This window comes from Hyperolius riggenbachi, chromosome 4, assembly GCF_040937935.1.
Source record: "Hyperolius riggenbachi isolate aHypRig1 chromosome 4, aHypRig1.pri, whole genome shotgun sequence".
NCBI lineage: Eukaryota > Metazoa > Chordata > Amphibia > Anura > Hyperoliidae > Hyperolius > Hyperolius riggenbachi.
This window is the reverse complement of record NC_090649.1, coordinates 93,748,149-93,765,494: the sequence shown is the minus strand read 5'-3', so window position 1 is coordinate 93,765,494 and position 17,346 is coordinate 93,748,149. Positions and strand designations below refer to the sequence as shown.

The window sequence follows — 17,346 nt, the reverse complement described above, 5'->3', positions numbered from 1 at the left end:
TTGACTGTACTTTTACTTACATGTACTTACATGATCTTGTTTGACATTGCTTATAGGTGCTTCCCCTGACATCAGAAGAGATGGAAGGAGAGAGGTAATTTTATTTCTTTTCTTTGAATGTTTTTTTAATTGATTGGAGGGGTTCTATAGAAAGGCAGAGAAGAAAAGTGTCATCTTTGTGGAAAAACTAAACAGAGAGATGAGAAGCTGCCCAGGGCATCCAGTCAAGCTGAGCTATTTAATGGAAGGATTCTGGAATACTGGAACGCTACTCCGATTTTCTTTGTCCCTCCATTTTAAGCTCCATGTGTGTCTGCATTATGGAGATGCAGGATGCGTTGTGAATGCTGGTTGGTTGCAGGACATTGTGCAGTGTGATCACCTGCAGAACCTATGGAGCAAGCACAGCTCTGGTAACAGTGCATGTTTATTCTCCAAAATGCAGCTGTAAATTAAGGCTAACATGTCAATGGAAAGATGCCTTGTTGTTAAAGGCCCTGACCTGCTTTTATGGGGGATCAAGATAACGGGTGCTTCCAAAATGTTTTATCTGTTCGCGTCTGTCCCTCGAAGAAATTTCCTCACTTGATCTGTGATGATAAAGCCTCACAGAATGGACACTCTTTTTTTTTTCAATTATGATTGGCCAATCACTGACCAATTTTACCACCTCCCTGTAGTATGAAGGCCAAGAGACTTGGAACACTATGAGCAGATGGTGTAGGCAAGCACTCTTACTACATGGAGGGGGTAACATTGGTCAGTGATTGGCAATACATAATTGAAAGTGTGTACCAGGCTTTACAGTTTGCTAATGACTACCACTGTTCACAGCACATAGAGAGGTGATCATTACTAGCATAGAACCAATGAAGAGCTAATACAGCATTTGAGGGAGGGCCCTTGATGGGCCCCTCAGGTCCAGGAGCCCTGGTGCAGTAGCCATTTCTGCACCCCCTATTGCTATCCCACTGTCTGTAACTGCTAAACAGTGGTAAAAACAAAATAACGTACAACACCCAGGTTGCATCAAACTGCAAATGTAGACCTGATCCGATAAGCTTTCACTTGGCTGTGTAATACGACAGATTGATATACCTCAGGCTTTATTCCTTTCAGCACTGGTATGAAGAGAGTATCGTACAGCCCTGAAGAAGAGTTCGGGACACCTCCCCCGAAGATTCCAAGAATTGATGAACCAAAGAGAGGTATACATTGTTATAGTTTTACTCTTCTGGCGCCTCTGCATTGTTATAGTTAGGGCTGTTTCACATCTGAAATTGCGTCAGTGACAGATCAACACACGTTTTGATATATGCATTTTCATGCGGGGTTATATTCGTTGTGGTGTGTTTTTACCTCAGCGAGTATGCGTTTTTAATGCATTTCCAATCCGTCACAGCACATAGTAAAACGCAGGTAATTTTCTTATTTTTTGATTTGCAACTGTAACTGCGTGCGTGAAAACGTTTTAATTGAAACGTTTTAATAATGTATGTTCTTCTCAGAGCTTGCGTTTTATATTGACTTCCATTGGAACATGTAGCAAGCGTTGCACAATTAAGAGCTCCAGTGGACGTTGAACCGCACGCATGAAAACGCAGCAATAGATGTGAAAGTTAGTCTATGGATTTTCATTTTACCCTAGAAAACGCACACAATGGCCAAAACAGCCAAAATCATCCCTGATGTGAAATTGGCCTTAGTAATGCACCAAAAATGTACTCGGCATGTGAATAACTCAGTTACATCCTGCGCCAATGACGGATGTCTGTGAATGCAGAAATGCTGTTTACTTTTTTTTTTTTTTTAAAGTGGGACTCCAAGCATCTCCTAAAATGCACCTATGCAAAAAGGGGGCCTCTAAAGCCAAAACATAAAAAAAGTGTGTGTATATATGTGTGTATGTGTATGTGTGTGTATATATATATATATATATATATATATATATATATATATATATATATATATATATATATATATATATATATATATATATATATATATATATATATATATATATATATATATATCCATCAAATATAGAATGAAATACTGCATTATTCCTTAAAGGATACCAGAAGCCAAAAGGCTCTGGTAAAATTAAACTTGCACTGGATAGGGAGAGAAAATTAGATACTTACAGTTTTTGTCGTTCCCCCGCTGTCAGCCGTCGTTTTTCTCCCATTCCTCCCAGTGTCCTGGTGACTCTCCTGACCTTTAACCTGGATTATCTTCGCTTCTGCCCATCGCATAATGACGGTCAGAAGTACGCACACTCCCCGCCTCCTCCGTCCTAGCGTCTGCGCTTCACTGACAAGCAAGCGTCAGATGCTAATCACTTAGCGTCTGACACTTGCTTTTCAGTGGAGCGCAGACGCTAGGACGGAGGAGGCGGGGAGTGTGCGTACTTCTGACCGTCATGCGACATGCGGAAGCAAAGAAAATCCAGGGTAAAGGTCAGGAGAGTCACCAGGACACTGGGAGGAATGGGAGAAAATGGCGGTGGGGAACGACAGAAGCGGAAAGTATCACATTTTTTTTTTTTTCTCCCTACTCAGTGCAGGTTTCATTACGTAAAAAAAAAAAGGTTTCATGAGGTAAAAATCTTAATGCATTGTCATGCAGTTTTTTGATAAATTACAGAACTATTGGAAAGATTAGTGAATTTGGAATAAAAAGTCTGAAACGGCAAATGCAGTATTTTACTGAACCTTTATTTATTTTTTAATGAATGTGTCCCTGTAAATAGAAGTTAATGGAGCTGATGGGTTCTCCCCGGGGCATAACTATTAATCATGGAGCCCCAGCAAAAGTTTGATGGAGACCCCCAATGTTCACACCCCCTGTTCTTTGATTTCACAGATTGGGAGTCCATCTTTCAAGGGTCGTAAAACATGTGTGGGCATCATAATGTTCATGCCCATAACAAGTGTAGCCACAAACACACCTGATCTGAAGGATGGACCCCTTTATCAGAGGAAGTGAAGTAGTAGTTGGGCCCTCCTGTAGTGGAGTAACTTAGGGGCGTAATCCCCGTGTTCTCGCCATGCCACTGAGGGGGTATTCTGTGGGTGTAATGAGCCAATGGGAATGCAGCAGTTTTGATTTTATTCTCCTCAATCCATTAATTTTAAAAAGAAAGCTAAAGTGTTGCCATTTCCTGTTCTGTTGCAGTGCTGCTTTATGTGCGGAGGGAGACTGAGGAAGTGTTTGATGCTCTCATGTTGAAATCTCCGTCGTTAAAGGGACTGATGGAAGCTGTAAGTATTCTGGCATACGTGACTTTTCACACAAAGGTTTGCTGTTTTATACAGAGAGATGATGAAAACTGGGCAACTTTTTAAATTTTAAATCCAGCATTATAAAGCAATGCTAATGAGTGCTGGTGTATTACGGATTAATATAAACACTGGATGGTTTGAGAGGTGGCAAACAGCCCTTTTTCTTCTGATCTAGGCGGAGGAGGAGCTTTGCTTTGCTCCAGTCATGTGAAATGAAACCTAACCAACATTATCAAGGACTCCCAAGACAAATTAATCAGAATATGGGACCCCTGAAATAAATTGTAACACCTCCCACATGGAAGAACTCTTCATTGACCAGCCTATAGAGGAGAACCTTGTTCTCTTCCCTTCCTTCCTGCTCTACAAGATATGCTAAGTGCAGAACATTTATTTCAATCCAATAGATAGAACCAAACCACAAACATGTTCATAAAGGGATAAAACCAGAATATGAACTCTCATAGGGGGTTCCATATCACAGGGTTCCCCAATCCATAGAAAACAATATAAACTTTAAAAACTAGATGCTGTTGGTCTCCTACCGACCGGTTTCGCTTCCTAGGTGTGGGGTACACTAGTGGAATAGTGATCATCTGGATTGAATATAAGAGATTGTCAGCGCGGGAATATTTAAAAATTGACTGATTTGATATACTGGGATGTGTGAATTCCGGCTGCTGTCATCTCTTGATTGTTTTCAATTTGTGTGTATTTGGCGCTGGTGACCGTACTAACTTATGATGAAAAAACGTATATTCTGACAATACCTACAGCAAGATCTTCCAGACTAAATTTTCCAATTGTTTGAGAGGTGAAAGCAAATGAAATAAGCCAAAGTAGATCTTGTAGAAAGACGAGCTTTCCTCCTTAGCTTCCCTGCTGGTCCGAAAAACATCCACCACATTAAAAGGCCATTAGGAAGGTTGAGGTTAAGGGGTCCCCCCCCCCCCTTCCTCTGACATGCATGGTAAGATTACTAATTTGCATATCATTCTTCTGGATGTAGCTCTGAACAAAATCCTTTTGTCATACTGTTTTCACTGAAGGTGACCTCTGACATAATTCTTTATCATATGCTTAATTTATATACGATATGTTAGGCTCATAATGATTAGTTTAAAGCGGATAAAGTCTCTATCGGCACAAATGCTGCTTCTAACTTGTTTTTATTTTGTCCTCTCTAATAACACATCTAGATTCTCCAATTTTTTAATGTTTAAAAAAGGTTGCCTAAAATCCTGTTTCGAGCCACAGAGCAATAACTTTTTCTATAGTTTGAAGTACTCTTGTGATTTAACGTTTCACTTTTGTGATTTATCAGTCACTTTGTTTTCTTGCTTGTTTAGATTTCAGAAAAATATGAAGTTCCTTTTGAGAAAATTGGGAAAATTTTTAAGAAATGCAAAAAAGGGTGAGTACTAGTTGCGTGTTTAGCTGAAAGTAATTTAAAGTTGTCTAAGTATTTAAGCATATCATTGGCTGCCAAGAATACCATGAGCCCATTTTCATTCTGTATTTATGTGGCACTCATATATTTTTCACTTTGAAAACACACACCACCATCCTGAGCTGTTTCCTGCATTTAGAGGAGATTTCTTGCAGTGTAAATGGCCTCTTATGTATACTGCAGGTGTAAGATCATTAGATGACAGCTGTGAGTTGTTGCCCCGAGAAAAGCCACCTACAAGTGACTAAAGGCTCGTACACACGCCGTACTAAAGGCAACAACGGGTCCGTCGTCACCTCCCGCTGGGCGGGTTTTCAGCAGACAGTAGAGCGTGTGTACAGTCTGTCGGTGGACTGATGAGGCTGTTTCTGAGCGGTCCACCCGGCGGATCATTCAGAAACAGCCTTATCAGTCCGCCGACAGACTGTACACACGCTGTACTGTCTGCTGAAAACCCGCCCGGCGGGAGGTGACGTCAGTTGCCTTTAGTACGGCGTGTGTACGAGCCTTTAAAGCTGACTAGCAGTGGGGGATGCAGATTTTGCAACCACACCCAAGCCCACTATGGCTCCATGTTCACCTGCTGTATTAGCTCTTCATTGGCTTCATTGGTGTTGGTAATGATCTCTTATGTATGTGTTTTGAACAGTGTTGACCATTGGCTTGGTAGGCAAGAAAAAGATTATAGAATTTGGCATGGTACAGAACTTGGTTGCATGCCAGAGTAGGGAGATTTATGTAAAGGAACATAAAAACTGTCTGGAAAGGGGTTGTAAGTACCATACCTCCCAACATTTTGAGATGAGAAAGAGGGACACTTAAGCCACGCCTCTGCCACACCCCTTATCACGCCCCCGTCACACCCCTAGTCACGCATACCATAAAGATTTCCTAAGAAAAATATGTGGTTTTATAATTCAAACCACACTGGTCCTTTCTATCCTGGTTCATTTTCCTTCATATTAACATTTTAAAATTAGTAATATATCAATTTAAAGTATCTCCACAGTATATGTAGCCAGGTGTTTAGGTGTCCCCAGTATATGCAGCCAGGTGTATAGGTCTCCCCAGTATATGTAGCCAGGTGTATAGGTGTCCCCAGTAGATGTAGCCAGGTGTATAGGTCTCCCCAGTATATGCAGCCAGGTGTATAGGTGCCTCCAGTATATGCAGCCAGATGTATAGGTCTCCCCAGTATATAGAGCTAGGTGTATAGGTCTCCCCAGTATATGCAGCCAGGTGTATAGGTCTCCCCAGTATATGCAGCCAGGTGTATAGGTGTCCCCAGTATATGCAGCCAGGTGTATAGGTGCCTCCAGTATATGCAGCTAGGTGTATAGGTCTCCCCAGTATATGCAGCCAGGTCTATAGGTCTCCCCAGTATATGCAGCCAGGTGTATAGGTGCCCCCAGTATAAGCAGCCAGGTGTATAGGGGCCCCCAGTATATGCAGCCAGTTGTATAGGTCTCCCCAGTATATGCAGCGAGGTGTATAGGTCTCCACAGTATATGCAGCCAGGTGTATAGGTGCCCCCAGTATATGCAGCTAGGTGTATAGGTCTCCCCAGTATATGCAGCCAGGTCTATAGGTCTCCCCAGTATATGCAGCCAGGTGTATAGGTGCCCCCAGTATAAGCAGCCATGTGTATAGGGGCCCCCAGTATATGCAGCCAGTTGTATAGGTCTCCCCAGTATATGCAGCCAGGTGTATAGGTCTCCACAGTATATGCAGCCAGGTGTATAGGTCTCCCCAGTATATGCAGCCAGGTGTATAGGTGCCCCCAGTATATGCAGCCAGGTGTATAGGTGCCCCCAGTATATGTAGCCAGGTGTATAGGTCTCCCAAGTATAGCCAGGCGTATAGGTCTCCCCAGTATATGCAGCCAGGTGTATAGGTGCCCCCAGTATATGCAGCCAGGTGTATAGGTCTCCCAAGTATAGCCAGGCGTATAGGTCTCCCCAGTATATGCAGCCAGGTGTATAGGTGCCCCCAGTATATGCAGCCAGGTGTATAGCTGCCCCCAGTATATGCAGCCAGGTGTATTTAGGTGCCCCCAGTATATGCAGCCAGGTGTATTTAGGTGCCCCCAGTATATGTAGCCAGCTGTATAGGTGCCCCCAGTATAGCCAGGTGTATAGGTGCCCCCAGGAAAGGAGAGTGATAGCGGGTGCAGAGGACTTACCGATGTCCTTCCAGCCGGCAGAGGGAGCTGTGATCTGTGCGCCGCTAGTCTGGTCTTGAGTAGACCAGACTTGCGGGCGGCGCACAGATCACAGCTCTCTCCGGCGGCTGCGTAACAGCAGTAAGTCATCCCCGCCCGCTGTCAGCCGCTGCGCCATCGGAGAGAGACACATTAATCCGGAAGGGAGAGCCAGGAAAGGGAGTACCAAGGTGAGGGGAGACTTCCCCCCCCCCCCCCCCCCCTTCTCCGCCGCTTTGCCACCAGCTCCCTTTCACTGGCTGCCTCCCTTCCTGCGCAAACAGTCCGCCCCTGCGTCTGACCCCCCAGCCAGCCGGGACACTGAGGGGTCATAGCGGGATAGCGGGAGAGCCCTCCCAAATCGTGCCAGTCCCGACGAAAACGGGACGGTTGGGGACTATGGTAAGTACACTGATTAAAGCAGAGGGTCCCAAGTATAAAAATTTTTTTAAATGGGAGAGTAAGATCTCCTTAACTCCCAATGTATGTCGTAGATTACATTCTCACTTTGCAAAGGGAGAGAGGGCAATGCTGGCACTGCAATTCAGGAATTGTAGAAAGTTTAAAAACTTAGTCAGCGGTGGTGGGCAATACAGATAGTGGCTAGGTGGGCGCCAGGTCAGATGCCTTCTCAAATGTTTGAGTAACGAGTAAGCGCAAGCGGTGCGAAACAGAAGCTTGAGAAGGCATCTGACCTGGCGCCCACCTAGCCACTATCTGTATTGCCCACCACCGCTGACTGTAAGTTTTTAAACTTTCTACAATAAATTCCTGAATTGCAGTGCTAGCATTGTCCTCTATCTCCCTTTGCAACGCATACTACTGCATCTATTGCTAGAGCACGTATTCTTAAAGGAGCAGTGTCTAACAGTCCAGCTAGTCACATGGGCATGTCTGATCCCCTGTCTGAGTGAGCCAAGACTGCTGGAGTCTACTCCTCTACTAAATTATTTTTGCTTCATAGGCTTAGTTGCCTTGCCAATGCCCGGTAAGCTCACAAATTTTCCTGATTACTAATTTTTAGAGAGCAGACTAAGGTACCGATACAGAGGAAATGTGCCAATCCATACATTACCGCCGAAAATAAACACTGTTTTTGTTCAAAAACAGTGTTCTTAAATAGAGAATCTCCCGCCATGATTTCCACAGGTTTCCATCACCCGATCATTAATTTTATGAATGGGAACAATGTTCCTATATAGCGTACTTGTGCATAGAATTTTACTCAGTGGGGACATCTTGTGTTGAAATAGTAAAATACACCTACTGACTATAGGGGAAAAAAGATCTATGTGAAGAGGGCCTATAATTATTAAATAATGGACTAAAGATTAGTGAGGGATGTAAAACTGAAAAAATGCACCTTTTTATTTCCAAATAAAATATTGTCACCATACATTATACTAGAGATATAATTTTAAAGTTACAATAACCGGGACAAATGGCCAAATAAAATGTGTGGATTTTAATTGTGGTAGCATGAATGATTTTAAAAAATATAATGGCTGAAAACTGTTTTTTTTCTTCTTATTATTCAGATTATAATGCATTTAAAATAAAATAAAATAATTCTTAGCATAATGTACCACCCAAAGTAAGCCTAGTTGGTGGTGGAAAAAAAACAAGGTATAGATAATTTAGTTGTGATAAAGTTATTGGGGAATGAATGGGAGAAGCACTGAAATGTGAAAATTCCTCTCGTCCATAAGATGAAAAATACTCGCGGGCTGAAATGGTTAATCTAACACGAGTGTTTTTTTTTTTTGTTTTTTTTTTGGGGGGAGGGGGGGGGGGGGCGGGGTGTGAGCAAGCTTCAGATAATTTTTCCTTGGTAAATAACTTTTTTAGTTAACTGGATATTAACATATGGTAATAGCTGCTCCTCAACATTGCTGCACTTTGAGCTGGGCGAACTAGGGTTTTAATTTATTTATATACACACACCAACATAATTTTGGAACCAAAAAAGGTAGTATAGCCATATGGGCAATAAGGAGTTAACCCACTTTAACCCTACCAGCCATGTTTAGGGTTCTTAATATTTTTGCTGTCCTGCGTTTGATTTCTAAATCTGTCTCTCCATTTCCTTTAGGATTCTTGTGAACATGGATGACAACATCATTCGGCACTATTCAAATGAAGACACCTTCCAGCTTCAGATTGAGGAGTCTGGGGGGACCTACAAGCTCACGCTGACTGAAATCTAGCCTCGTCTCTTGCGATAGACTGGACTATTGAGGCAAATGTTCACCATTCGCTATGCAAGGGCACAGATCAGCTTTCATGAAGAAAGTCAGACTGCTGTTACAAGTGCATCCCACGGAATGTCCACTGATCGGTTTCGCCTACAATCAGCACTTGCACAACTCCACCATGTACAGAAAAAATTGTCATCCGTGAGATCTAACATGTTGCAGGTCCCCTTTTTTCTAATGGTGGAAAGGCTCAGGTCCTTCAACAAACTAGGGCAACATGTTACGCTATTGTATCTGCGAGTACAAGAAGTTAAAAAAAAAGTTAGTGTGACCTCTTTGGTTGGGTTGACGGAATGTTATTGGGTCCTGTGATAAGAGGAGAGGGGTCTGCAACGTAATATCGCACAAGGAGCCCTATTGCCTTAAGAATTTTTAAATCTGTCTTGTATATGAAGAACAATAATGGGTTTTGTTGCGAAAAACCAGCGCCCACAAAGCTGCAATGTATATAAGAAGTGCAATATCTATTTTTTGTAACTACTTCCTGTTTGTAAATGTGTATACATGAGCTTACAGCATATATAATATATAGAACTTACAGTATGAGAATATTTTTGTATATATGGTGATGATTTGTCTTATGTATGTATATATGGTGAGTATTGGTCTGAGGTGCCAAAAAATTGGCTTCAGTGAATAAATATCTGTCAAGCCGTCACAAGGTACAAGAGGTGGTCCTCCTCCTCAGGAATTGGGGAAGCCATATTTGTATCCAGTCAGTGTATTATGTGCTCTACTATCAGAAGTAACTGAGCTTAACCGTGTAAGAGCATGCAGGCCAATTGCAGTGTAATAAAAAACCCAACAACCAATGATTTTTCAGTTTATTGTATAGTGAGGGCCAGTGAAAGATTTATTTTGATTGGTTGCTATGGATTACTGCATTGTGTATACTGCAAATGGACAATAAAGTAATTTATTTTTGTTTCATACCTCCAGGCTAGAAATTTTCTACAAAGCTTTATTTAAAAAATGCCACGAATACAAAATGGCTAACAAACATGCAAATTTTACTATTTCTGCTGCTTAGGATCCTGCACCATCCATTTTTTATTTTGTTTGTTTTCCTAGACAAGAAGTTGCCACAATGACGCTGCCAGTTTAACCAAATTAAAGAACAAATGAAGTGAGAAAAAGAGGCAGGCATATTTATTTCCTTTTAAACTATACCAGTTACCTGTAAGCCGTGCTGATCTATTTGGCTGCAGTAGTGTCTGAATCACACCAGAAACAAGCATGTAGCTAACCTTGTCATCTGACAACCTTGTCAAACACCTGATCTTCTGCATGCTTGTTGAGTCTATGGCTAAAAGTATTAGAGGCAGAGAATCAGCAGGACTGCCAGGCAACTGATCTTGTTTAAAAGGAAATATGACAGCCTACATATTTTTCTGGCTTCGGTTGTCCTTAAGCTATACAGGCAGGAAACTATTTTTAGTTAATAATTTAACTATAATTCTTTGTAAAACACTCCAATGGTTACAGCAATTCACATCAGGCGTTCAGCCTTTTATCTGGGCTTCCTGATCTGCATTCTTGTTTTGAAGCAAGTAACTCAGAAAGGACTGTAACCACAGGATCAGCATTACACACCGGAAATGTTTCTGAGAGTAGGATGTCTTCATAGTTCTGACAGATGTACTTTTACATGGGGACAGCCTTTTTTTTTTTTTTTTTTTTTTTTTTTTTTTTAAAGCTTTAGATTAGAGTTTAGAGAATCTGTATCAGTTGATTGGGCAAAATTTAAAAATAAGATTCTCCTCCCCCTGTCCATTACGTTGATAAATTGTAAAAATGTATAGTCCTTATAGTGAACCTCCGGACTAAAAATCTACTCAGCAGAACTGAAAAGGCTTGGTGTTTCTTTAACCGTTTCACAGCATCAGAACTTTGTTTTTCTTACCAAAGCATATTTTTTAGCTGCATTTTTAGCTAAGCTCCACCCATCAAAGAAAACAAGCCCGGGCTTTTTTTCCCTGATGCTGTGCAGAGCATGATGGGATTTCTTATGTTGTTCACGTTGCCTAGCAACTGGGAGAGGTGTCACCTCCTTTCAACCAAAAAGATGGCTGCCATCATGAAATCAAACATTTGCCTGTTCTTTTAAAACAGTGTGGGTAAGGGATTATATTACCTATCTATTTTAATTAACATAACTAATGTAACTTAATGACAGTATGTTTGTTTAGGCTGGAGTTCCTCTTTAAATAGATTTGTCCTGCTGAAAATACGGACTTAAGTTTTTTTGCCCAATTTAGACTTTTAGATCATTTTGGGCGACTGTTTTCAAATGATCATTGTACACACATGCTCCCACCTGTTCTGAGCAGCACATACTATCCTCCAGAGAGGATGGGAGAGAGCCACTGGCAGATACAAGTGATCAATAAAACAGTGGTCCATCGGGGATGTCCAGCACAGAAGAATGCTGAAGAGGAAGATGCTGACTTTTGGGCAGGAGGGGGGGACACCGAAACAGAGTAGATGGTCACCTGCTATAATCGCAAATGATCATATTGTGTTACATAGGCCTTCTGTGTACACATATCGGATGATCTCATGAAGGTGCTCAGGAGGCGGATACTCAAGCAGAGCCAACCAATCAGTGGTTCTGACCGGACTCTGTTCCAACCCGCCTCCTCAGCACTGATTACATGGCTGGCTGCTGGAAGATGCTTATCAGGGCTTTTCAGAAATAATTTCAGCAGGGTTAGGTGGAGAGTCTGTGACGATAGTGGGGGTCTGAGATGCCAGTAATTCTTGCGTGCAAATTTTATGCAGCCTTTAATGCAATTTCAGTAGGAAGTGATCTCATTAGTCCAAGCTGCATACAATTTGCATTAGCTCATTTTGCATGGGAACCTCTGCTCCCTTTAAGGAACAGAGGCTTTTTTTTTCATGTTTTCACTTCCCAGTCACTGTGATTGGCTCACAGTGATCAGGAGGTCAGGACCCAATGAAAACTGCTCCTGACCTAGTTATGGAGCTCTCTCTTCAGACAGCTGAGTTCTGAGCCAGCAGGGACACGCTATTGTGTCCTGTGTTCAGGATCGAGTGAAGGGAAAACTATGGCGCATCAGGCTTAACCTCCTTAGGGGTAATCCTGAGTCACGCTCGGGGTGGAAATCTGCAGCCCAGAACTGTAATCCTGTGCCTGAGTGAGGCCCAGTGCACACCAAAAACCTCTAGCAGATCTGCAAAATGCTAGAGGTTTTTGAAGCAGATTTCAGAGCAATTCTAGGCGCGTTTAGAGACGTTTTCTAAACATGCCTAGTATTTTTGGAGCGTTTTTGTGTGGCAGATTTCATATATTGTTACAGTAAAAGCTGTTACTGAACAGCTTCTGTAACAAAAACACCTGGAAAACCGCTCTGATCTAACGTTTTTCAGAGCAATTTTCCACTTTCCTATACTTTAACATTGAGGCAGAAATGCCTCAGAAATCTAAAAAATGCTGCAGCCCCCGAGTTTGCGTTTTGTGGAAAAAACCACCTGCCGTGGTGTGCACCATCCCATTCACTTTCATTAGCCAAGCGGTTTTCCCCCTGCAAGCATTTTAAAAAGCTTCAGAACTGCTCTGGTGTGCACCAGCCCTGAGTTATATGCAGGAGCTGCTGCAGATCTCTCTGTAGTATGTTTTTATTTTTTTTTCTTTCTTTCTTGTTTTTAGGGTCTAAAAGCTTGTGAAAAAAAATTGCACGTCTTTTAGAACAGATATCTGGAAATGATCATAACGCCAGGGAGGTTGAGCAGCCACAAGAGCAGTGTAGTTTAAACTACACGCAGTCCAGAACTGGTTAAAGTTGCTTTCATACATTAATTATTGGCATCTTAAATCTGGTACACACATCCTATTTTGATCGGCCAATTTTACCACCTCCATGTCGTAGGAGGCCCAACAGACCAAAGTCTAATATACTGAATGTGGTATTTTCCCGACCAGATATATATATTTTTTCCGCACAGCATTTTATGAATCGACCCCTTTGAATACTATTGGCAGATTATGTGGGATGCTCTTCACTACATGGAGGTGGTAAAATCCACCAATCCTTGGCCAACCCAAATTGGATGCGAGTACCAGACTTTATGGACCATCTCTTGTGATCACATCATTGAAACAAAGTATTTTATTTTTTTGTTTTTGTTTTGTTTTTATCCCAGGACAATCTAATCTTCCTTCATTGTTATAAGTTGTTGCGATTTCTTGCTATGGAGACCTCAGATTATTCTGCACTATACATCTGAGTGTACAGACACTGGAACATTTTTGGTTTTGTACATAAATTTATATATTACGTTTTTTATTGGTCGGTTTAACAGAATATTAGTGAGGGTTTCTGTTTTTGCCATCTTCAGGGATATAATTTAAAAATCATGTGTAAAAAAAAAAAAAAAAAAAAAAATAAAAAAAAAAAAAAAATGTAAATTGTATTGATATCTTGTTGTGGACTGCGGCAGAAGGATTTGGTTGGAGGTTGCATTATAGTGGATGATGGTATGTTGTAGTGTGTTTTTTGTTTTTTAAGGAAAAAAAAAAGTCCCTGTTCTGTTACATCTGTTATGTATGCTTTTTAACTAAACAAATATATTTTATATACCTTTTCTGAAATCAAGTGTATTTATTTTTGGGATTTTTTTGGGGGGAGGGGGAAACTTCTTTGCAGCTAGGGGCATAACTACAAATCTCGCTTCTCCCCCAGAAAGCCTTTGCTGAGTCCCTCCATTGGTCATACCACTTCTCTCCTCCCCCTTTGGTTAGCCTCCCGGGGGTCCTATAAGGGGTGTGGCCACCATGATTTCCCCCCCATACAAAGTATGATCACAATAAGGGGAGTATGAATATGTACGCTGCCGGTGAGTTTGGCACAGGGTGAGCAGATTGAGGACTCTCTCTGCTGCCTTTCAAATTCTGGGCAGCGTTAAATACTATTCCCACTCCAAGGCATAGCAACAATTTCAAGGGAGGAGTTATTTTGGGTCCAGCGATCGCCGGAACCCTGAATTGCACGTGCAGTAGTATGTTTTTATTTTTTTTTCTTTCTTTCTTGTTTTTAGGGTCTAAAAGCTTGTGAAAAAAAATTGCACGTCTTTTAGAACAGATATCTGGAAATGATCATAACGCCAGGGAGGTTGAGCAGCCACAAGAGCAGTGTAGTTTAAACTACACGCAGTCCAGAACTGGTTAAAGTTGCTTTCATACATTAATTATTGGCATCTTAAATCTGGTACACACATCCTATTTTGATCGGCCAATTTTACCACCTCCATGTCGTAGGAGGCCCAACAGACCAAAGTCTAATATACTGAATGTGGTATTTTCCCGACCAGATATATATATTTTTTCCGCACAGCATTTTATGAATCGACCCCTTTGAATACTATTGGCAGATTATGTGGGATGCTCTTCACTACATGGAGGTGGTAAAATCCACCAATCCTTGGCCAACCCAAATTGGATGCGAGTACCAGACTTTATGGACCATCTCTTGTGATCACATCATTGAAACAAAGTATTTTATTTTTTTGTTTTTGTTTTGTTTTTATCCCAGGACAATCTAATCTTCCTTCATTGTTATAAGTTGTTGCGATTTCTTGCTATGGAGACCTCAGATTATTCTGCACTATACATCTGAGTGTACAGACACTGGAACATTTTTGGTTTTGTACATAAATTTATATATTACGTTTTTTATTGGTCGGTTTAACAGAATATTAGTGAGGGTTTCTGTTTTTGCCATCTTCAGGGATATAATTTAAAAATCATGTGTAAAAAAAAAAAAAAAAAAAAAAAAAAAAATGTAAATTGTATTGATATCTTGTTGTGGACTGCGGCAGAAGGATTTGGTTGGAGGTTGCATTATAGTGGATGATGGTATGTTGTAGTGTGTTTTTTGTTTTTTAAGGAAAAAAAAAAGTCCCTGTTCTGTTACATCTGTTATGTATGCTTTTTAACTAAACAAATATATTTTATATACCTTTTCTGAAATCAAGTGTATTTATTTTTGGGATTTTTTTGGGGGGAGGGGGAAACTTCTTTGCAGCTAGGGGCATAACTACAAATCTCGCTTCTCCCCCAGAAAGCCTTTGCTGGGTCCCTCCATTGGTCATACCACTTCTCTCCTCCCCCTTTGGTTAGCCTCCCGGGGGTCCTATAAGGGGTGTGGCCACCATGATTTCCCCCCCATACAAAGTATGATCACAATAAGGGGAGTATGAATATGTACGCTGCCGGTGAGTTTGGCACAGGGTGAGCAGATTGAGGACTCTCTCTGCTGCCTTTCAAATTCTGGGCAGCGTTAAATACTATTCCCACTCCAAGGCATAGCAACAATTTCAAGGGAGGAGTTATTTTGGGTCCAGCGATCGCCGGAACCCTGAATTGCACGTGCACACAGCGCCAAAACTACCGGATTTGCAATAAGGGTCCTTCCCCACTGTGCGTGTTGCAGTACGTTGCTCGCTAGATGAGCGGTCTGTCCATACAGTAAAGCATACAGTACAATGAAAGTATGCTTTACTGCCATCTGGACCTGCCGCAGAGCACCCAATGTGAATGTACCATAGAAATATCAATGCGTCACTTTGGCAACAGTTTGACTGAACACAACGGATTCAGTGTGAAAGGGCCCTAGCACTAGTGATGACATCCTGGTTTAGCACATGATCATGACTAGCAAATCCGAACCTTGCATATCATCTGACCAAACTGATCACATGCTTCTCCATGAGCTCTCCTAGACATGACCATCACTACCTAAACCTGGGGGTGCAGGCAGCAGCAGTCCTTCAGTGAGTGCTCATCTGTTGCCGTTTGTATGTTTTTTGAGTCCTATGGAAGGAAAGCACTTTACAGATGTGGTGTTGTCTTTGTACCTGCGGTCATGTTTTACAAAAGCAGCACTGACGGCCCTGCAGCCTTCCATCTAGTCAAAGATATGTTAGAAGTGTTTTTTTTGTAGACTTAATGAAAGCTGAACTGGGGTTCCTAATGGTTTAACTTTTTTTTTGTTTTTAATTTAGGAAAATTCCACTCTTTAATGTATTTGGATACTGTTTTAAAGCAAACTTGCGTTAAAAAAAAAAAAGATACTTACCTCAGTCAGTAGGCATCCCAGGTCCTCCTCCAGACCACCGCTTCTTGCCAGGACCCTCCCACCACTCCTCTATCCATGAACGAGCAGGGACGCACTGTGCAGCTGCAGGACCGCTTATGCTGTGCAGTAGCACAAAGCCGCTCGTACACAGCGGAAATACCGGAGGTGCTCCATACTACTGTGCAGACGCAAGCTGTCCTCCACCTGCGCTCGGACACAGATGGGAGCATGGCTGCTGGATATGAATTTTGGACACCTCCATCCCACCCCCAGATGCACTTAATTTTTGTTTTTCATTTTATGTTAAGACCTCTTTCGGTTTCAGTGTGCTGCTATTTAAGAATATGGCCATGTTTTTGCAGACTTGGCAACAGTACTTTCTGCTCTGTTAGACGTACTGTTGCCATGTAAGGGTGCATACACACATGCAATCTTGATTTGCCAATCATTTAGCAATTTTACTGCTTCCATGTATGAGGGCACACAGATTTTGAATACTATGAACAAATTGTGCCAGTAAGCGCTCATACTACATGGTGGCGGTGGTACAATTGGCCAATCGTTACCCAATCAAAATTGGATGTGTGCTCCAAGCTTAAAGCTAAGCTTACAGTGGCTCATTGCATTGCAAATACAGGATTGCAATACAACGGAGGGGAAAAGTCACATCACACGTTATGCATGCTTTGTGAGTATTGTCCGACGCAATGCTTCACTGTGAATGTAGCCTGAGGGTGACTACACATCCAATTTTGATTGGCCAATCTTACCTTCCATGGGAAAGAAAAAAGAAAAAAACTCTTTCCATAAAATGGTCTGCAGGGAAGCCTATTGGCAAATTTAAAGGCACAGCAACGTGCACCCAAATCTACAGTACCAGTATTTGCAAGGGCTAAACCAATTACACTACCTCCGCTAAACCAGTGTTCCCCAACCCTGTCCTCGAGGCCCACCAACAGTGCATGTTTTGTGGAAATCCACAGAGGTAGTTAATCAGCTCTGCTGCAACACTAATTACCCCACCTTTGTGTGTGATTTCCTGCAAGACACGTACTGTTGG

The 17,346-nt window shown here is 41.8% G+C and overlaps 1 protein-coding gene across 3 annotated transcripts in view; it reads left to right on the top strand.

The window, feature by feature from the left end:
• Positions 1 to 15,166, top strand: part of GRHL1 (grainyhead like transcription factor 1) — a 67,146-nt gene extending 51,980 nt beyond the window's left edge. For all 3 annotated transcript variants that reach the window (XM_068280312.1, XM_068280311.1, XM_068280313.1), the window contains exons 12-16: positions 57 to 94; positions 1,120 to 1,208; positions 3,178 to 3,263; positions 4,634 to 4,698; positions 9,027 to 15,166. In XM_068280312.1, the coding sequence (XP_068136413.1) occupies positions 57 to 94; positions 1,120 to 1,208; positions 3,178 to 3,263; positions 4,634 to 4,698; positions 9,027 to 9,141 (393 nt within the window). In that variant the 3' untranslated portion in view covers positions 9,142 to 15,166. The remainder of the gene's footprint in view (positions 1 to 56; positions 95 to 1,119; positions 1,209 to 3,177; positions 3,264 to 4,633; positions 4,699 to 9,026) is intronic.
• The last annotated feature ends 2,180 nt before the right edge of the window (positions 15,167 to 17,346 follow it).